This window comes from Pimephales promelas, chromosome 13 (genome assembly GCF_988280905.1).
Source record: "Pimephales promelas chromosome 13, fPimPro1.hap1.1, whole genome shotgun sequence".
NCBI lineage: Eukaryota > Metazoa > Chordata > Actinopteri > Cypriniformes > Leuciscidae > Pimephales > Pimephales promelas.
Window position 1 is genome coordinate 342440 of NC_142781.1, and position 22633 is coordinate 365072.

Consider the following 22633-nt stretch of genomic DNA (forward strand, 5'->3'; position numbering starts at 1 on the left):
AGCTTCCCATTTAACCCCTGATAAACATCTTAAAATATATACTCCTATTTTACATTTCTTGACCAGATTTATAGCATGTATTGCAACCTAGGTCCATACACCAAGATATTTGACTACTGAAAGTTGTTCCAGTTCCTGCTTATATAATTTTAACTTAACCTCTGGTACCTTTTTCAGTTTTATCCACAGATAATCTAAAGCTCCAATTATTTGCCCATACCTCTACTTCATCTACTGCTTTTTGTATACTTTGTGATACATTTGAAATATTACGTCTTCTTTTACATATTGCCCCGTCATCTGTAAATATTAATCTCTTCCTACATCACCTTTTAATTTACAAAAAAAAAATCATTTATCATAATATTAAAAAAAATATTGGGCTGCATACACTTCCTTGCGGAGTTCCATTCTCTATCTTGTATGTCTTTGAATACTCTACTCCAGCACAGGACTGCAAACACAAGTAGAATAAATAGGGAGAAAACAAGGCAGGTAACGAGGAAGGACAGGTGGGGCAAATTAACCAATAATCAGGAAACAAGATGGTAGTCGACACAATCCACAGGAGAGCACATGGCACAAGGAAACACAAGCACATGCAGTCCAGGCCAGCCTACTCCTCTATTCACCACAGAGACACTGAGCGTCCGTGGGCGGGACTTAATTTCAGCATTTTATCCAATTATAAAATTGATAAAAATTAAAGTATATTGGTTTGTATATATCGGTTTCCTCAACTATTTATTGGTTTGTATATATCGGTTACTCAAGTATATTTTGGTTTGTATCGGTTTCCTCAACTATATATTAGTTTGTATATATCGGTTTCCTCAACTATATATTGGTTTGTATCGGTTTCCTCAACTATATATTGGTTTGTATATATCGGTTTCCTCAACTATATATTGGTTTGTATCGGTTTCCTCAACTATATATTGGTTTGTATATATCGGTTCCTCAAATATATATTGGTTTGTATCGGTTTCCTCAACTATATATTGGTTTGTATCGGTTTCCTCAACTATATATTGGTTTGTCTATATCGGTTCCTCAAATATATATTGGTTTGTGTCGGTTTCCTCAACTATATATTGGTTTGTATATATCGGTTTCTTCAACTAAATATTGGTGTGTATATATCGGTTTCCTCAAGTATATATTGGTTTGTATATATCGGTTTTCTCAAGTACATATTGGTTTGTATATATATTGGTTTTCACAAGTATATATTGGTTTGTATATATCGGTTTCCTTAACTATATATTGGTTTGTATCAGTTTTCTGAACTATATATTGGTTTGTATATATCGGTTTCCTTAAGTATATATTGGTTTGTATATATCGGTTTCCTTAAGTATATATTGGTTTGTATATATCGGTTTCCTTAAGTATATATTGGTTTGTATCGGTTTCCTCAACTAAATATTGGTTTCCTTAAGTACATATTGGTTTGTATATATCGGTTTCCTCAACTATATATTGGTTTGTATATGTTGGTTACTCAAGTATATTTTGGTTTGTACATATCGGTTTTCTCAACTATATATTGGTTTGTACATATCGGTTTTCTCAAGTACATATTGGTTTGTATATATATTGGTTTTCACAAGTATATATTGGTTTGTATATATCGGTTTCCTTAACTATATATTGGTTTGTATCAGTTTTCTGAACTATATATTGGTTTGTATATATCGGTTTCCTTAAGTATATATTGGTTTCTATATATCGGTTTCCTTAAGTATATATTGGTTTGTATATATCGGTTTCCTTAAGTATATATTGGTTTCCTCAAGTATATATTGGTTTGTATATATCGGTTTCCTCAACTATATATTCCTATATATCGGTTTCCTCAAGTATATATATATAATGATTTGTATATATCGGTTTCCTCAAGTATATATTGGTTTGTATATATCGGTTTCCTCAACTAAATATTGGTTTCTATCGGTTTCCTTAAGTATATATTAGTAAGAAAGATTACTACACAAAATTATTGATACAACATAGACATAACATTCAGGGAACATGGAAGGTACTTAATGATTTAATACATAAAAAATACTGTGATATAGATAGTGTTAATTACTTTAATAAAGAAAACTATACAATACGTCGTACAGAGGAAATAGTTAAAGAGTTTAATGATTATTTTTGTAAATATAGGTAATAATTTAGCAAAGAAAATTGTACCCATTCGAAACAATGGAATGGAAATTGGGGTTACATATGAAAGTCCAAATTCATTTTTTTAAACCCAACTAATAAAGATGAAATATTGAAAATAGTGAAAGACTGTAAGAATAAAAAGTCAATTGATAATGATGGGTTTGATATGTTTATAGTTAAAAATATTATTGAAAATGTTATTTATCCATCTACATATATTTGCAATCAATCTTTTAAAACTGGTATATTCCCAACTCAAATGAAAATATCAAAAGTTCTTCCATTGTACAAAGGGGGCGACAAACATCTGTTTTGTAATTATCGACCTATTTCTCTGTCACAATTTTCAGAAATATTAGAGAAATTATTTGTTAAAAGATTAGATAGCTATGTTGAAGTAAATAATATAATGAATGATTATCAGTTTGGTTTGTATATATCGGTTTCCTCAAATATATATAATGATTTGTATATATCGGTTTCCTCAAGTATATATTGGTTTGTATATATCGTTTTCCTCAAGTATATATTGGTTTGTATATATTGGTTTCCTCAAGTATATATTGGTTTGTATATATTGGTTTCCTCAAGTATATATTGGTTTGTATATATCGGTTTCCTCAAGTATATATTGGTTTGTATATATCGGTTTCCTCAAGTATATATTGGTTTGTATATATTGGTTTCCTCAAGTATATATTGGTTTGTATATATCGGTTTCCTCAAGTATATATTGGTTTGTATATATCGGTTTCCTCAAGTATATATTGGTTTGTATATATCGGTTTCCTCAAGTATATATTGGTTTGTATATATCGGTTTCCTCAAGTATATATTGGTTTGTATATATTGGTTTCCTCAAGTATATATTGGTTTGTATATATCGGTTTCCTCAAGTATATATTGGTTTGTATATATTGGTTTCCTCAAGTATATATTGGTTTGTATATATCGGTTTCCTCAAGTATATATTGGTTTGTATATATCGGTTTCCTCAAGTATATATTGGTTTGTATATATCGGTTTCCTCAACTATATATTGGTTTGTATATATTGGTTTCCTCAAGTATATATTGGTTTGTATATATTGGTTTCCTCAAGTATATATTGGTTTGTATATATCGGTTTCCTCAAGTATATATTGGTTTGTATATATTGGTTTCCTCAAGTATATATTGGTTTGTATATATCGGTTTCCTCAACTGTATATATTGGTTTTAAGTGTTGACTTCCTAACAGCCGTGTTACATGCACTGTAATACACACAAGTTAATAATAATGTAATACAGTGTAATAAAAGTGTTCACTGTTTAAGTTTTATTTAAGTCATATTTCATTGCTCACCAGTTTCCATTAGGTGACATCTTGTATACAGCACAGAATCTGGTGTCGATGTTGACCAACACCTTAAGTGTTGGCCAACCGAAAGTGGGGAACCAGTCCAATATCAGTGTACAGTCAGCAGAAGAACGAAGGTCCGAGTCCAATGGGCAGGAAATGGACAGGTGTGAGATTCAGTGTAATGTTGTTTTCTTAAACTGTGTGTCTGTACTGGTAGAATATACAGTTTGTACAGTATATATATTTTTTTATTACATATTGTACATAAGTAGTTACATCACACATTAACATTACATCATATATTAGTGTGCATGTGAGTGTTCTCAATGTTATGAACTGGTTCAAAATAAATATCCTTTTTAGGTCATTTTTTTGGATTCTTCAGAAAGGAAGTATGGGGTAAAACACGTTTTGGACCATATAAACGGCCACAAAAAAGCTTTTTGATGTTTGTTTTTCTTCTTGACCAACAATATGAGAACGCCTAAAGGAGAGATAAAATGACAACTTACACTTGCAGGACTCAAAAACATGACTCATTCAGAGGTAAGATCAGTAGTGTAATTTTTGTTGGGGTTTTTGTGTGTTGGGTGAGTTTCCTTACTCTGTTTTACTCTGCTTTGATAATTAAGCTATCAGAAGTGCTTGTTAACGTATCTAAAACCGGCAAACGTCTGCAGAGGATGGTTGCTGCAAGTGCAAGTGTGTAGGATCCTTTCGAAAACAATCTCCTAACCTCTTAAAACATGTGTTGATAGATATCAGGTGGATTTTATCTGTTAAATATTTTTGGTGTGTAGTCTATTTACTATGAATCATAGGTGGAGGTGGTCAGCGGAAATTGACTGTCATCCCTCCTGACCCTGATGGGTGTAATGGACAGCAATTGGGAAAGATTATGCTGGCTGAAAGTTATTTATTCGTAAGTGCTTTGTTCGAATCACGATATGGAATAGTGTCTGTGAAGCGCAAAAAAATACTTTAAATATGAATCGTGTCTGTGCGTGTGAATGAATAAACATGAATGCGGCTCAGATCAGGATGAAAGGAGGACTGGCTGCACAACAGAATCTATTCCTTCGCCAAACTCAGGTCAATCAGGCTGCTGTCCGAGCTAGCTATAAGATAGCTCACCTACTAGCTACTCACGGAAAGCCGTTTACTGAAGGGGACTTTGTTAAAGAATGCATGCATGCTGTGGCCGAGGAGGTGCACTCAACGCAGTGAGTCTCTCCGCACCTACTATGACCAGGCGAATCGAAGATTTGGGGGACAATGTGTGTGACCAGCTGCAAAAGAAAGTCCAGCTGCTCTAAAAAGTCTCAATGGTACTGCAACAGGAGAGGATATTTTTGTCCAAGTGTGCAAAACAATGGAAGAGTTGGATCTACACTGTTTCTAAACTGGCCAGCATCACTACAGATGGCGCACCTAGTATGGTTGGCACAACGAGCGGGCTAATAGGGCATTTGAACAGCAAGTTCAAGGAACGAGGTTTAGGGGTATTACTTTATTTTATTTTTACTCTTAACTGTTTTTATTTATATTGATTGTTTTAATTACTTTTATGTAAAGCACTTTGAAATTCCATTGTGAATGAAATGTGCTATATAAATAAACTTGCCTTGCCTAATGAACTTTTCAAATATTTCCTATATTAAAATCGCAAATAATTTAAATCAAAACTTGAAATTGACAAAAGCAGCCGACTTGCCTTTTCTTTTGCATTTTAATTTTAAAACAATAGATCTTGCACGTCACAAAACTTCTTTTTCCACCTCCACGATCGAGACGAGTTCATTCTGTCGCCTGGTTGAAGTAAATTGTTGTTTTCCTTGATTAAATGTGCATTTATGGTGAGATTATTACATTTTATTTAATTAAACGCATTTATGGTGAAATTACTACATTTTCAGGTCAATCTTTATCATTTTGACCACCAGCGTTTGCAGCACAGCAGAAATAGATTCGGTGTGGAAACGATCGCTGTGCTGCTGTTATCAGTGAAAAGTGAAAGCCCTAACCTGTTTACGTGGTTCGTTAGGAGACTGCTGTGCGGCACTTGCTCTGCTTCAAGTCGCTTCTACTGCTTCCTGATAAACACCAACCTTCGTGCGCAGTGGCTGCACAAAATAGACATTTTGATCGACGCGCAAAAAATAATAAAAATATTAAGTATGTGTTTGTTGTACAGCGGCGGATCAGTTATTCACTGTGCAAACGCATCATAATATGTGAACGCACTAACAGCACGCTCCTGCACCGCAACACACACTGCAAACGGGTGTGAAACGGACGTTAGATCCACTACAGTTCTTAGAAACTTAGATGTGTTTAAGAACTCCTTTTTTCATACAACAGCAGCACTCATCTTCTTTGTTTATTAGTGGATGCGGATGACCAGTCGTAGACCAGAAAACGATACGCCGACTTCTGACAAAAGCGGAAGTTCGAAACTACGCGTGTGCACATAGCCCATTTCCATTATTACTGGCATTATCGGTGACCAGTGCAGGATTTTTGTCAAGTATGTTCCACTCTTCACAAGCTTCTCTCAAGACTTGACCCAGATTTACCCCGGTGTGCGAGTCATTCAAAACACGTGTCTGCAGAACATAATTCTTCATTTGCCAGTCAGTGTCAATATAATGACAGGTCAAAGTTACATAACCTTCGGTTGTCCAGGATGTCCATCCATCTGTAGTGATTGGGACTCGTTCTGCATCAGTTAGTGTATGCTGTATTTTCTCTTCCACAGCTTCGGAAGGAATGCAACTTTCACTGAAGTGCTGTCTTGATGGAGTGCTATATTTCGGCTCCAGAGTATGTAGTAGGTGACGAAAGCCTTCATTTTCAACTACATTGTGGGGCCTCATATCCTTGCATATAAAAAAAGCGATCGCGGACGTAATGCTAGTCGCTCTTTTGGAGTTGTGGGCTAATGTCGGGGCGCAGAAGTTCTTCATGGGGGGTGAGAGAGGCTGTTTTTCTTCAGCCAAATTAACGTTACTCTCCTCGATTCCGAGTTTTCAGATGCACTGACAAGTTTGTGGTGTTTCCCGAATATTTTAGCTTGTACTGGCAATGTGTACACATAACATGGGTTTTATTTACCTCACCATCTTTTTTGGAAAATGTTTCCAAACCCACGATTTGCGCCCGTCAACAGCGTCAAAATGTTCAGCATCTGTCTTTTCCGTGGTCTTTTCGCTGCTACCGCTGCTTTTGTTGCTCCATCTCATTCGCAATCCGACACACAAGTGACAGGCAGGTGAGAAAAACCAAACGCACGATTTGGCGGAAAGGCGGAAACGGATGTTACGTGAGGACGTGGAGAGTGGAGACTGTCAAAATAAAAGTATCTCATATCGATATTTTGTGTGTGACATTTTGTGTGATGCATCGTATCGTTAGACTTTTGATCGATACATTTCTTTTGATCGAGAGCTTTCTGTTCCTCCATTGAACATGGTAAACTGTCCTTGTCCAGAAAGGAAATAAGTTAGAATCATCAAAACTACATTTTGGTCCAAAAATAACAAAATCTATGTCTTTTTTCAGCATTCTATTCCCCTGCGGGGCCCACGCTAGCTTTTTGTGGGCACAGTGGGCTAGGGCCAGGCCACGCCAAACCTAAACAGGCCCAGTGTGGGCTTGCCCAGACGAGGCCCACAGCTTTGGGCTCACCACGGGCTATCGGGGAGCTGCCCACACCTAGCGGGCTGCCCACATTAAGCCTGATGGCCTGATGCCAGAGCAGGTTTTGCACCTTTGGGCCCATGCAGGTTTGGTTTAGGTAGCCCACTTTCATTACGTTTTGACGTTACGTTTTTAAAATTTAAAAACTTTAAATTCCTTCTGAGAAGGAATAGAAAGAAAAAATTATTTGCATTAGACATTGTGTCTTGTAAAGCGCCACAAAATCGATCCAATGAGTTTGATTCGTGGTGAAGGTTTCACGCATGTTCCATCTTTCCCATAGCAAAGTGATTTTTAATTAAATAAAACACATTAAATCATATGTATTAGCTCATTTCATCTGACTCCATAAAATGAAAAAGGTTTATCAATGATATCTGTGCATCATTAAATACACATTAATGTTTGACTATTCCTTTTAACTCGAATGAAAATAACGTCAAAGTCTGTTAGAATAATCAAGTATAACAATTTATTATGTCAGGTAAATGTATTATTACAATTCCACAAAATAATCAGTGCAATAATAATCAAATGCCCAAACAGAGGGGCAAAAAAAAGAGTAACATGTACAAATGTCCTATCTCGTTCAGGCGGCGATGATACACACGCGTTTCGGAGTCGGGATAGACGTAATTGTCGTTTGCATGGGCCAGCATTGCATCATGAGTAACTACAGTTTACCATTGTCACGTCTTAAGGCTTACCAGTTTAAAAATTCAAGCGATCTTGAACTATTCAGTAGTGTACTTGTGCGCTGTCTGAGAGATGATTTTTCTGCACACATACAAGCTGCCTCACAAGCTCACGGGTAACAACAGTTATTTTCAGGGATTATATCGCTTTAACAGTCAAAAACATGCGAAAATTGTCAATTTCGGTCTTGGTGAGTATCCTCTAGCCTAAACACAGTCGGTTATGTCTTAAATAAGCATACATCGCACGTGACCGTATAATGTTAGTGGCTACAGGATTTGTGCACAAGCTCTTACAGCGACAGCAGCCATGGTCTGTCATTAATTTAGTTGTCAAAACAGCAAAAAATAGCTTCATTTTAAGGAATCAGGAACAATATCCTATATATTTATTTTAGTTCTCAGGCCTAAAACACTACCCTGTGTTATTTTACATTTGATTACTTTATTCAGTTTCTGTAGTAGCTACTATTTCTGAATACTGGTGTCAGACCAGCAAAACTTTTCTCTTTATAGGTATCTTTATTCTATTGTAATTTTGTGCTACTTTTTTCAATTTAATTCAAAGATTGAAATCAAGCTTCTGTGTGTTGCGTATAATTCTTAAGAACAATTCATGAAAACAACATTTACCCCATTGTAAAAATGCAACGAGTGAGCATACATTTTAGGAGATAAACGTAATTAAAAAAAAGTCTAACGTGGACAGTCCCTTTTTGAAAGAAAAAGAGCAGCAGGTGTTATATAAACCTTTGCCAACCATTTATACTGTAATAATTTAAGCTGTGTGTTCATGATTTTTTTGTGCCTTTAAACATGCTTCAGTCCATTCAAATTCCTCTATTTCTTCTTGAATGTCTTTCCTCCATGCGTTTCATTTGTCTACAGCAGACTCTCTAGAGTTAGACATTATTAAATTATAATATTTTGACAAATGGCCCTTTTCACTTCTTTTTCCAATTATTTCCTCTATTAATGACAGTTTGGGAATGTACATAATATCTGTAGACCTGGAAGACATAAAACTTTTAAGCTGTGAATATTTTAAATGCCCACAACATTTTTTGGACGGGAAGTTCGGTCTGGACTCGATCCATTGAGGAGTAATTATGATCGGTTCAGAAATCATCGGGCCAATCAAATTGCCAGGGCGGGCTTTATACGATTGATTGACAGGTGGTCTTCAGTAACGTAATCCTCACGTTATTAAAGAGCGCTTGTCAGAGATGACTGCAGCTGGAGAATTGAGATGTCTAGATTCTGCTGACGCGTCTGTTGTAAAATAAATCGACAGCGCATTCATTTTAACCCTCAGGTGCTCTTCGGTCATTTCTGACCGAAAAAATTTATGTTTTGAAATGTTAAAAATCACAGCTTCATCGGAATGTTACGAAACTTGGTGACTTTTATGGCATTGGGTATGTGAACACACAAAAAAATTGAGGTCATGATCCGAGCATGCTAAGTGGTCGTAAAAAAAATAGTCACACTTGTGCTCTTCGGTCAAAAATGACCGACCATAGGAAATGAATGGGAAATTGACAAAAACACAAAAACTTTGAGAATTTTTGTGTGTACAATCTACAAATCGGCCACGATGCAGAAAAAAAGTGCTCAGCATTGAAGGGGTGACACTCTAAAACATCAAGAGTGCAAAACAGACATACCCACACACACACACACACACACACACACTTTTATACACAAAAACACCAATAAATTGTGATTAAAAAATCTGTTTTGAATTTCTAAAAAATCACTGCTTCATCAGAAAATTACGAAACTTCGTGACTTTTATGGCAACATGTATGTGAACACACAAAAAAATTGAGGTCATGATTCGAGCACTTTAAGTGGTCGTAAAAAAATGAGATACACTTCTGCTCTTCTGTCAAACATGACCGACCATAGGAAATGAATGGGAAATTGACAAAAACAACAATCTACAACTTCAAACTACAATTTGCAATCTACAAATTGGCCATGATGCAGAAAAAAGTGCTCAACAATGAAGGGGTGACACTCTAAAACATCAAGATTGTGATATTGACACTCACCCACACTCACAAACAGACGCACACACGCACAAATAAACACACACCTATATGAACCACTGTGTCTGTAATAGAGCAATGTTGTGAGAATATGTGAAATCTATTCAATAATTCAGTCATAATGCAGGAAAAGCTCACAGCAGTGAAGGGGTGACACTAACTTCAATACTGAAATTAACACACACACACACACCTATAACAAAAAAAATAAGTAAACGTGTCCATAAACAGCTGGGGAATTTACATGCCTCTCCATAGAGAACTGTACATTTCATCTAGTGGTTACAACATGGTTCTACGCTTTCTCTCCATACTCTTACCAGATGGCGCTAATCTGCCTTCAAAAATTTTTTTTGGAAGGCCTAGTCTCTATTTTAACCTAAAATACTGCTTAAAATAAAATAAAAAATGTATATATAAAAAAAAGTTTGTATTATTTTCAATGGCAAAAATGGACCATAAATATTGCATAAATATTAATAAGTAACATCAAATTGGCTCAAAATACAAAATTAAAAAGAAAAAATATAACTGAACAAAAATAAATTGCATTGGTTTTACTGGGATGGAGAAAGTTTCATTTTTAGGTGTCCGGTCACTTTTGACCGGGAAGATAACAAGTGTGACTCCGAAACGAAGGCTAGTGATTACACCATGATTCTACGCTTTTTCTCTATACTGTAACTAGATGGTGCTAATTTTCTTCAAAAAATATATTTTTTTCTGAAGGCCAAGACTCTATAGTATACTAAAATACTGCATTCATAATTTAAAAAAAAAATTATATATATTTAGAAAAATATATATACTTTTCCATGGCAAAAATAAACCATAAATATTGCATAAATATTAATAAATTCAATCAAACTGTCTCAAAATACTAAATTAAAAAGAATAAATATTATAGAACAAAAATAAATTGCATTGGTTTTACTGGGATGGAGAAAGTTTCATTTTTAGGTGTCCGGTCACTTTTGACCGGGAAGATAACAAGTGTGACTCCGAAACGAAGAGCACCTGAGGGATAATAGACAAACAGAGAACTGCAATCAAGGCATTTGTCGATCAGAAAGATATTTTTGGCGTCCTTCCAACATGATTCGGCAAAAGTGTAAACTTATCAGCTGGCTCTGACGGTCGTTAAGAAGATGGTACTTAATGAAAAGCCTGTGGTCGTTGTGGTTTCTCCTTTGGTGGCACTCATGGAGAAGTAAGTAAAGAAGCAACACTCGTTATTTAACTTCTAAAATAAATAAAGTTAGGCTACGTTCTGTATTTGAAAACTGCGCTATGCAAAGGAGTTGACTTACTGCGTTGCTCTGATTGGTTGTAGGTCTACCGACTATCCAATTGAGTGCAGAGGTTTTTTTTGTCCTGGTTCGGTTATGACACGCCTCATAATAAAAGCCCAATGGAGGAGTTTCAGACTCATATTCTCTCTTGAATATGAGTATGACGAAGTCAGGCTATTTGCAACTGGCCTTGGGCATCAAAGCAAACTCTGGAGTGTTTGCCAAGAGTGGTTGAGAGGTCCAACACATCCTGAAGAGGCATTATGTAAAGAGTGCCTTTCCCACCACCAGCATAGCACCAGTGTAGCCCTCAGCCTCCAAGGGGATAGCGGACATTTTTCTCCTCCCATTTCCATCTGGTAAAATTAAAAACATGATTGAAAAAATGGATATGTGGAATAACAAATAATATAGCATTTATAAAGCGTTCCATCAATAAGAAGTTTGAGGTGCTCAAGATGAGAGGGTTGGCACATCACAACCAATGTGTAGCTCTCATCTGGATGAGCGCTCACCACATCAGCTATAGTGACGAGGGGAAGGAGAGGTAATGAGGGAGTTGAGGACCCAGATGTATGTTACCATTCTCTGTTGCATTACCTATTTTACCTAAATGAATGAAGTGTCAGTTTATGTATTGGACATTACCTCCTGCTATCAGCCACCGGTCCTGCAGCTCCCCCATTTTTGGGTAGGTGGCCTGCAATAGCTTTGACAACATAATAAATAAACACAAATACACACACTGCAGTCACTCAGTCAGAGACAGACTGTCACTCGACTGGCTGAAATTAGTTCTCTTTCGTGGTATACTGCGCTTTTATTATTATTTTTAGTACCATCAAGCATATCATATTTTTTGTGATGTCATTCAATCAATGTTAAAATAAGTTTGCCGTAGCCTACAGCCCAATGAAAACTGGCTGATTCAGCAGCTACATAGCCGTATATATAAAATAACAAATCTTTAGTGATTTGACAGTTAAATCGACATACCACACAGCAATATAAAACAACACAAGAATCACTTTTGCTTACTTCATTACGATCATGTCCAGCGGCCGTCATCCTTGAAGCCATCTCCGACATGGTCAGCTGCTTGCGTTTCCAGGTCTGTTTGTCTGAGGTGTTTGCTCCCGCTTAGATGATAGTCGATAGTAGACTTTCTTTTGTGGTCTAAAATTTTGTTACACGGGCTGCAAAACAATTTACCCCCACTCTCGTGCAATATATCAGGATACTGTTTAGCGCTTATGTGAGAGGGCAGGTGAGACACATTTGCTTTCGCCATACTTCTGACCGTCTATTCATCTGACAGACATCACGCGTGCGCAAATCATCTCCGTGAAATGCATTGAAACGTTAACGTTAATTAAATAAGAGATATTTTAATTGGGTGATTATAATTTAATGTTTTGTAAGGTCTTTTTCATTTTTGTGATTATTTTGTGGTTAAATTCCGAATTATGTAGGATCGCAAAAAAATGCAACACTTTGTTGATTCCGCGAAAAACTGGAGGGACTGATTACATGTGTGTGTGTGTGTGTGTGAGATAGAAGCTCGTTCTACTTTGTGTTTATGCTCTAGGACCAGACCTTGATTTAAATGTACATTTTTTTTTTAGATTTATGCCAGTTTTGTTTATTTTATTTGCCATTTTCTGTAAAAATGCTCTCTGTTGCAGTCATGACGTGTTTTTTGTGTGTGTATGAGATAGAAAGTTTGTTCTACTTTCTATTTATGCTCTAGAACCAGACCTTGGTTTGTATGTAGAAGATTTCAGATTTATAATGGATTTGCTTTTATTTCTTTGACAAACAAAATAAAAAAAAGTCATTTTTTTCATTTTCCCATTCATTTTCAATTGGGGTCATTTTGACCCCAAACAGCTTAAATGGTAAAAAAAATTTTACACACCTTTATAACAACCAAATCAAATCAGTTTTTTTATGCATGTTTAGATTATGTAGGAAAAGTCGTCAACTTTCATGGCCCTGAGATGAAGGGAACATTTAAAAAAAAATCAAGGAAAAGTCCAGTGGGGTCAGATAGACCCTAAACAGCGATTAAAGGGTTAGTTCACCCAAAAATGAATGACTCACCCTCATGTTGTTCCAAGCCCGTCAGACCTCTGTTCATCTTCGGAACACAGTTTAAGATATTTTAGATTTAGTCGGTGAGCTTTCTGTTCCTCCATTGAAAATGTATGTACCTTATACTGTCCTTACCCAGAAAGGCAATAAAGACATCATCAAAGTAGTCCATGTGACATGAGTGGGTTAGTTCGAATTTTTTTAAGCATCGAAAATACTTTTTGGTCCAAACATAGCAAAAACAATGACTTTATTCAGCATTGTATTGTCTTCCGGTTCTGTTGTGGATCTGCGTTCAGTGACGCGGCTGACGTGTGTCTGGTGCGTCCGAGCTTCGTTCACAGTCTGAGGGAAACGCACGCTGTACAAAACAATCTTCGCACACATGTCTAAGGATTTCCACACAGAGGAAGACTAGCATTTTTTTGCCCATATTTATTTGAACCCGAATACACGGACGCACCAGACACACGTCAGCCGCGTCATTGAACGCGGATCCACAACAGAACCGGAATTATTATTAACCCTCAGGTGCTCTTCGTTTCGGAGTCACACTTGTTATCTTCCCCGTTAAAAGTGACCGGACACCTAAAAATGAAACTTTCTCCATCCCAGAAAAACCAATGCAATTTATTTTTGTTCTATAATATTTATTCTTTTTAATTTAGTATTTTGAGATAATTTAATTGAATTTATTAAAATTATGCAATATTTATTGTTTATTTTTGCCGTGGAAAAATATATATATTTTTGTATATATATATATATATTATTTTCAAAAAAGTTTAATATAGAGTCTAGGCCTTCAGGAAAAATTTTTTTTTGAAGAAAATTAGCCCCATCTGGTTGCAGTATAGAGAAAAAGCGTAGAATCATGGTGTAACCACTAGATGGCATGTACAGCTCTCTATGGAGAGGCATGTGAATTCCCCAGATGTTTATGAACACATTTTTGTTGTTGGTGGATTTGAATATATAGTTGAAACAATCTCAAAAACTATTTCTTATAAAAAAAATTGACAAAAAACAAAACTTCACACTTTTTTTTTAATTTTTTTTTTTTTACAATTTCCCATTTATTTCCAAACACCACAAGTGTGACTATTTTTTTTAAGACTACTTAGCATGCTCAGATCATGACCTCAATTTTTTTGTGTGTTCACATACATAATACAAAAATACAAAAAAAAAAATACAACGCAAACAAGTACAAATAAGAGATTTACTTACAAGTCCATCGCTGTTGCATCCAGTGCTGCTTTTAAAGGAACACTCCGACTTTTTGGGACTTTAGCCTATTCACCTTACCCCCCAGAGTTAGATAAGTCCATACATACCTTTTTCATCTCCGTGCGTGCTATAAGTCTGTTTGACGCACCCACTGCTAGCCTAGCTTAGCACAAAGACTGGATGTGAATGGTTGCAGCTTTCATACTAATCCAAATGAGTGACAAAATAACGCAAACGTTTTCCTATTTACATGTTGTGGTTTGTATAGTCACAGACTGTAGTCGGAGTCGTGTTCCTTTAAGGTCGCTCTCTACAGCGTTTAATGTATATCACTGCAAAGGTATTTTCCACTTCTTTTTACTTCTAAGAACAAACATGTGTGAGTATAGTGGGGTTTTGAATCATGTTCATTTACGTGTGCACGAGCAATACACTGCACAAGGGTTTCTGAATTCTAAATAGACCTTTTATGTTTTCCTGCAGCAGAATTGTCCTTGCATAAGTTCAGATCAGCATATGCACATGAGGAGTTTCTGTTTGTCACAAAGTCCTTGATTATTTAAAACTATCTTTTGCTGATCTAAACATGAACATAAATAGATTAAGCAAGACTGAGATTCAAGTTTTGTCGTCCTCCGATTGTGTCAGTGCACTTAAATCAATGATATACTGAAACAACAAACTGAGCAAATAAAAGGCCAGACAAATATTTATTAGCAAACTATGTTTGTTCTTGCTATCGGTCACTTTGCGAAATCAATCTCAAACTTGGCTCTGCTTTTTTCTGCCACAGCCTAGTTATGAACTTTGGAGTAAGGGCTGAAACGAGCAAGCACTCGTTGCTCACATGAGTTTGTTTTGCTATAAATGTCCTGGAAACTGAGGCTGTGAAACGTAGAAATGTTCTGAAGTCATCATGGGTGATAATAAGCTCTGTCTTCTGCTGCTTTTGACCGTCACCATGTCCAGTAAGTGTCTCTACTGCCGCTTATTCTGAGGAGCACAAATCGAATTTTTTACCCCCAAATATTCGCAAAAAGCTTTCTTTCTCTGTATTTTTTCCAATACAAGTAATAATATACATTTACTAAAAATGTTAAATGACTTATGTCATAAACATGAAATGACACCGATACAAACATTTTTGCTTAATTAAAATATCGGAAAATATTTTTTTCCAGTTTATTAGGATATATTGTTGAGACGCATATGAAATCCATGTGCAAGCCCATTTCTGCCAAATGAGATAAAAAATCATGCTTTAGTAAATCTGAATTAGACAATAATGTTGAGTCTTAATTATGACATACTTAGTCATAATTATGAGATTGAAAAGTCAAATCATGACATAAAAAGTTGAAATTGACATACTAAGTCTAATAATAATAGTTATTATGATAACTTGTAAGATGTGAGTAACTTATTACATTCAAGTTATAATTCTGACATACTAATTATTGTGGCTTTTATATCTGTTTTGACAAGCCGAAGTTAGGTAAAAAAAAGTGAAATTATGACATACGAAATCATAATTTTGAGATTGAGAAATCAAAATCATGACATAAAAAGTAATAATTATAATCATAATAGTTATTATACAGAGTAATTATGCAACTAATAATTACAAAAGAAAAGACATTTTATCTCATATTTATGTCAATTATGATCCAAGTTGAAGTTAAGACATACAAAGTCCTGATTATGAGATTGAAAATTCAAAATAATGACATAAAAAGTCGAAATTGACATAAGTCATTATTCAGAATTTTTTGTTATAATTATATTATAAGTCATTGTTATGAGATAAACAAAAAATATGATGCGCTAAGCACTACAATCAGAACGTTTGAATTAATTAGACTCTTTTTACTTCATTGTCAGGTGTTTCTCGTTTCTTAATGCCACTGCAATAAAGAACTTTCCATTTAACATTTACATTTAATCATTTAGCAGACGCTTTTATCCAAAGGGTCAATAAAGCAGCGCCTGACCACCAGTGCACGTTTATAGGGAGAGGAGTGACATCTGGAGAGAACAAGAGCTTGGAAGAGGAGTTGTGTAGCTCTGATAGGAAGGGACTGATCCTCCTAATGTTGTATAAGGCAAATTTGATCTCTGAAGTTCAACTGATCATCCATCACAACTCCAAGGTTCCTGTCTGTCCTCAGTGGAGTTAAGGTTGATGAGCCTATGGCTGAATGGAGAAGCTGTGCTGAAGTTTTGGGTTAGCCGAGACCACGAGTAATTCTGGCTTCACAAGGTTGAGATGAAGGTGGTGGTCCTTCATCCAGCAAGAAATGTCCGTCGGATCCTCTGTCTGGAATGAGAGGTAAAGTTGTGTGTCGTCAGCATAGCAGTGATGGGAAAAGCCATGTTTCTGAATGACTGAAGATGCAGAAGAGAAGCGGCCCCAGCACTGAGCCCTGAGGCACCTCACCCCTCCACGACACCCTGAAGGACTCTTGAGTTCTGCGGTTCCTGATGTCCTTCATCGTGAGGATTGACTGGAGGATCTGGTGTGTCAAAAGCAGCAGACAGATCCAGCAAGATGAGAACTGAGGGTTTGAAAGCTGCTCTTGCCAGTCTCAGAGCTTCAATAACCGAGACTCAGTCGAGTGGCACTTTTGAAAGTCACCCAGCTCATTCAAATGTCTTAGCAATGAATGGACGAATGTATACCAGTTTCTAGATTTCTAAAAGTGCTGTATTTAGATTAGTAAAGGATCACACATACTGTACATTCAAAGTGTTTTTGAACATTTTCATCCCTGACTACGCTAGAGTTTCAATTCACTCTAATAATGTACATTTTTTTTGTATTGCAGAAGCTCAGGACAAAGGAGCGCCATGCTTGAGTATGTCTCAATTATTCTGCAGAATCCACTATACGCAAAACCTACATTTGTAATGATCTAAATTCAATATTAAATGTCAGCATGTATTTCTGCAGTATGATAATGTGTATTAAATGAGACGCTTTGCTTCTTCTAGTGTCCGGAAGATACAAGCCCTTCACCAAGTATGAGTACTTCTATGAGACAGAGTCGTTGAATGCTTTGAACGGGGCTGTCAACGGCCCCAAGGCCAGCTGCAAGGTACAGTACGAGTTCATGTCACCTCATCAAACTGTATAGATACCACTGTTTTTTTCAGCAACGCAGTGTGACTGTCGTATTAGGTTGAGATTGCGGCTCCTGGTACATGCAGCTACATTGTGCGCACCACCGACTGCACGCTGAGTGAAGTGGTCGACGTGGATGTGGATGGAAAGCCTGTGTTTGGAGCAGCGGCCGGTGCGAAGGACTTCAAAACCGCCATGGAGAGGTAAAGGCCAGTTCACTGGTTAGGTTCATGAGCTAGTTTTAGCAACTATAGACCCTTATTGTGTTTCATTTCAGCTTCATTTGATCATGTGTTATCGTTCTCACCTGTGCCTGTGTATTTAAGTTGCTCTGTTTTTTGCTCAGTGTTTGTTATGTTGAGACCAACCTCTCCAGTCTTTTGGTAAATTCCTCTTGTGATTTTCTCTGGATTTATTTGTGTTTTCATTTTGTTGTCCTTATTTTTTAAATGTAAGTTTTTGGGAAACATAATTTACCCTTGGATTTTCTAGACCCTCTTTTGGATTTTTTTGGATTGACTGAATTTGGAGATTCTGTTTTGGAGACGTGAAGTGTACACCCTGACTGAGCTCTCGTTTCTGCAACTGGGTCCTCTACTTCCTCCTTCATTCGGTCTTCACAGATTTGCTCTAACCTTGGATCTGACAACACTAACAATAACTAGGGTGCATCTCAATCAGCTCCCTATAATCCGGGCACTAGATGGTCATATTCAGCAGACTCGTCTCTCTTTGTTCAGACGCCCTCTGAAGTTCACCGTTGAGGGAGACGATGACATCAAGCTTTTCCCTGAGGAAGATGAGCTGATAAACATCCTCAACATCAAGAGGGGAATCGTCTCTGCTCTTGCTGTCCCTGTGCTTGAGGAGGACAGGAACGAAGACATGGTCCGTTGCATGATTTATCAAAATGAAATCGGTATCGTGATATGGCCTAATGCGTTTGTCAAACCGCACAGGCTGCAATTTAATTACGATATTTACTGGTTTCAGAGTGAAGCATGTCATCTACACATGATATCATGGGTTACAAGCATGTGAATGAACCAAATGCTGAGCTTTAATCTGAAACCAGTTGCACATATTTTTAATTGCCTATTTTTTATATTTTTAAAAGCTTGGTGGGTTACTGTTTAAACAATTAAGAAATTAAGATTTAAGATATTTGTCCAAATCCACTTTTAACATTCAGACCGTTTCTATTCCAGCCCACCATCTACGGTCTGTGCAAGACTGACCATGTTGTGAACACCAGAAAGGACGTCGCCACCGAAGTCACCCTTAGAAGAGACTTGTCCGATTGTGACAAGTTCAGGCCGGTGGAAGACCACACCAGTCCCCTCGCCCTCATCTCCGGCATGGTGAGTTCAGAGACCAGACCTAAAGTGCTCCAATCATGCTATTTTATAGGTTGCTAATTTTGTTTTTGAGTTTTACATTCATCCAACGCTCTAATTGGCCAGACGGCCCAATCTGTGGTGATTGGTCTGAAACCAAACGCTCATTAGCATATCAGCTCTTTCTCAGCACTTGATACACAGTACTACTAACAGTAACGATGCCGTCGGTTTTGCTGTATATCTCTCATCATAGTGGATTTGCTTTGTCAGCAGAAAACAGCGGCTTTCTCAACATGAACAACACAAACCAAACTCTTTCAGTCTCAGAAACACTACAGTGATTGAGGGCGGGGTAAAGAGACGCTGTTCAGCCAATCAAGACCAGAGACGCGCGAGCCAATTATGCAAATTAGTTACAAACCTTCACAGATTCACCAGGAAGTGAGACTCAATTATTGACGACTCGTTTCAGGCAGTTCAGAATCTATTCTTTCTTTTAGGAGACAATGGGCCAGATTTACTTAACAGGACACATTATTATATAATTGAATATTTAATTTGGCAAGGCTTAAACTTCCATGACAATTAATTAGTTATAGAGGGAACCTCAAGGAACATATTAAAATTATAAACATTATAATAAAAATCAATGTCATGAACCCTTTTAAACCTAGTAAAGATGAGTAGGTTGAGATGTCCAATGTTTGTCCTTCTCTCTTCCCAAGAATTATCCTCTTGCTCAGATGATCAGAAGCAACCAGACCTGCAAATACAAGTTTAATAATGAGCAGCACCACATGACCTCTGGAACTTGCACCGAAAAACATGTGCTTGCGCTCTTTTCACATAAGTAAGTGAAATAATACATTCCTGTAACTTTAGTGCATGGCTCTAGAAATGCCAATGTCATAACAAACTAAGCATATGAATATGAGTGATTGTGTGCATATTTAAAACTAAAACCATTATTAGGAAGTTTTGCATCTGCCAAATAAATGTACATTAAGTATTTTGGATGCTCATGCACTGATGTTTGTCTCTGTGACTTTGACTCAACCAGGGGAGAATATGGAGTGGTCAATACTGGCAAACAGGCCTTGACCCTTCTGGGAGTCGCTAAGTACAGTGACAGAGTCTTTGACCAAAGTAAGAGAACATCTCTTTGGTATGAATATTCATAATTTGCATGCATGTCAAACTGAATGCAAAATGCATTCCTCCAGATATGGCCAACATGAAACCCCTCCATCAAGACAGCAGTGTTGACATGAGCCCCATCCAGGATAAAGAAGCCGCTCTTGTTGTTCTGAGGGAAATTGCTGGGCTTTCCAAAACCAACGATGGACGCAAGAGAGCCCACTTGGCCCACAAGCTCATAGCCGTGATCCGCAAGATGGAAGCTGAAACCTTGACGGCTGTTGTTCCCGAGGCATTGGAAATCTCTCAGTCTGTCACGTACCAGGCTTTGCTGCAGTGCGGTACCCCAGAATGCTGCAGTGCTGTCATGCAGATATTCAGGACCTTTGACAAGATCTCGGTCTCGGGTGAGATTGACGCTGCTGTATATGCCATGGGAATGATACCCCGGTCCTCCCACGTCCTTGTGAAGGAAATGTTGGCGATGGCAAAGTTCAAACCAAGCAAACCCATCTACTACGCTCTCAGCAATGCTGTGAGAAGGTGAGGGACAGCTGTAGAAATGTATTCCATTTAAAACTTTAGATTAAGGTAAAAGTAAAGCGTCAACTAACATATGAGTTGAATTTTACAAATTGGTTGCATTTCTGTAGTTCAAACAGTTACGGATCTTGGGTTCCATTCCAAGGGAATGCATGCACAATGTTATTATTCTAAAACTTTGAGTGGTAATGTTTACCTTGATTATAGTGTGTGGCCAATGCAAACATGTGAAACCATGTGACATTTTCAGACAAATCACAGTTTTTTTCTCACTGACTGTCGTCAATGTTGCACACAAGTGAACTTTTCATCTTTCTTCTTTGTGTGACCCAAGGCTCTTTGAGACAGATGGAGTCACCAGTGAGATCCAGGCAGTGGCTGATTACGCCCTTGAACAGATCGGTGATTGCACAGGGGACCAGGAACACATATTTCTTTCTTTGAAGGTATGTTCACACAAATTCCTACATGCTAATAAATTCAACTTCAGACTCTACAACTTAAGCCCTATTCGGATGGTAATTGTTTATCAAGGGGACGTATTTACAGGGGTTATTCTGTGATTTTATTGGCGTCTTATTGAATGTCTGTATTTTTCTCCCACTATCTGCATAAAAATTCACGGCTAAATTACCGTCTGTTTTTTGCCGGAGGTCATGTTGGTAAGTTAATTGCCATCAAATCCATAAGAAGGGATAACTGGTTTGCTTCACAGTAATGTGCACACATTTTAGGTAAAAAGTTTGTAAATGATACTTGTTTGACCAAATCTTACTCATACCGTACAATGAATTTGACACGCCAAAATGGATGTTGGGCTCCAACTCTTGAATGCCTCAGCAAATTGGGACGAAACTTGGTGCATGTTATCATAATCATGACTCGATGGTACTTGCTCATTTGTGGCACTGCACCACCTACTGTTCAAGAGAAAGGGAGATTTGAGTTTTTGCCTATAACGGCTGGATGGTCTGGCCAAACATCATGCATTACTCTAAAAGTCTTATTACAGGTCATTGGCAACATGGCGGCTGCATTGGGAGCTGCACGTCCTGCTTTGCAGTCTTCTGTTATTCAATGCATCAAGCAGCCGTCTGCCTCCGCCGCAGTCCAACAGGCCGCGGTCCAGGTCTACAGACAGACTCCTGTACCTGAAGAGGTGAGCTGTTTAATAAATCCACAACTCTTGGTGAGTTTGAAGTCAGTATAAAATAGGGCCACACAATATTGGAAAATACTGACATTGCGATATTTTGTGACTTGGTGATATCAAGTTATCTTGCGTTCGGATTCCTGTTGTTTTCTGATCGCAATCATGTGAGATGCTTCTAGGAGGGAAATAAAACAAATTATTCTGATGAAAGACTTTGGCTCAGGCATTTCAGATCAAACCAACATCTGAGATGCTGTGATGCAATTGGTCCGCTGGTTAGTCCAGTTATCCAATCACATCATTGCGCATCTTCTTATTGGATAAAATTAATTTAATCCAGTAATATTCCAAACATAGATGGATAGAAATAGCTAATGAGACTCTGAAAAGCTGTATCATGCAATAAACATGCGTAAATGACAAACTTCACTCTGAAACCGGTTGTGCATGTATTTACCTAATACAATCACAGCATGCACTTTATTCTTTTGCGATATCACAGCCCTAGTCTAATGGTCATTTCATGGCTTTTACAGGGCCGAGAGGTGCTCATGCGTGCTGTTCTGGACAGAGCCGCGTCCGTACAGAAGCGTGTAGCTGCGTATCTCATCTTGATGAAGAACCCCACACCTGCTGAACTCGCTCAACTGGCAGCGGCTCTCCTTGTTGAGGAAAATCCTCAGGTCAAGAGCTTCATCATCTCTCATATCAGCAACATCTTGAGCTCTACAGCACCAGAGACCCTGGAGTAAGTTAAGA

At 37.3% G+C, this 22633-nt stretch overlaps 1 protein-coding gene across 1 annotated transcript in view; it reads left to right on the top strand.

Annotated features, from left to right (window-relative positions):
- Positions 1–15441: 15441 nt before the first annotated feature.
- The window catches only part of LOC120479288 (apolipoprotein B-100), a 30286-nt gene continuing 23094 nt past the window's right edge, over positions 15442–22633 (top strand). Inside the window, exons 1-12 of the mRNA XM_039671589.2 lie at positions 15442–15548; positions 17406–17435; positions 17572–17675; positions 17759–17904; positions 18442–18589; positions 18910–19062; positions 19767–19891; positions 20102–20187; positions 20265–20721; positions 21056–21167; positions 21734–21880; positions 22411–22622. Coding sequence (XP_039527523.2) covers positions 15497–15548; positions 17406–17435; positions 17572–17675; positions 17759–17904; positions 18442–18589; positions 18910–19062; positions 19767–19891; positions 20102–20187; positions 20265–20721; positions 21056–21167; positions 21734–21880; positions 22411–22622 — 1772 coding nt within the window. The 5' untranslated portion in view covers positions 15442–15496. The remainder of the gene's footprint in view (positions 15549–17405; positions 17436–17571; positions 17676–17758; positions 17905–18441; positions 18590–18909; positions 19063–19766; positions 19892–20101; positions 20188–20264; positions 20722–21055; positions 21168–21733; positions 21881–22410; positions 22623–22633) is intronic.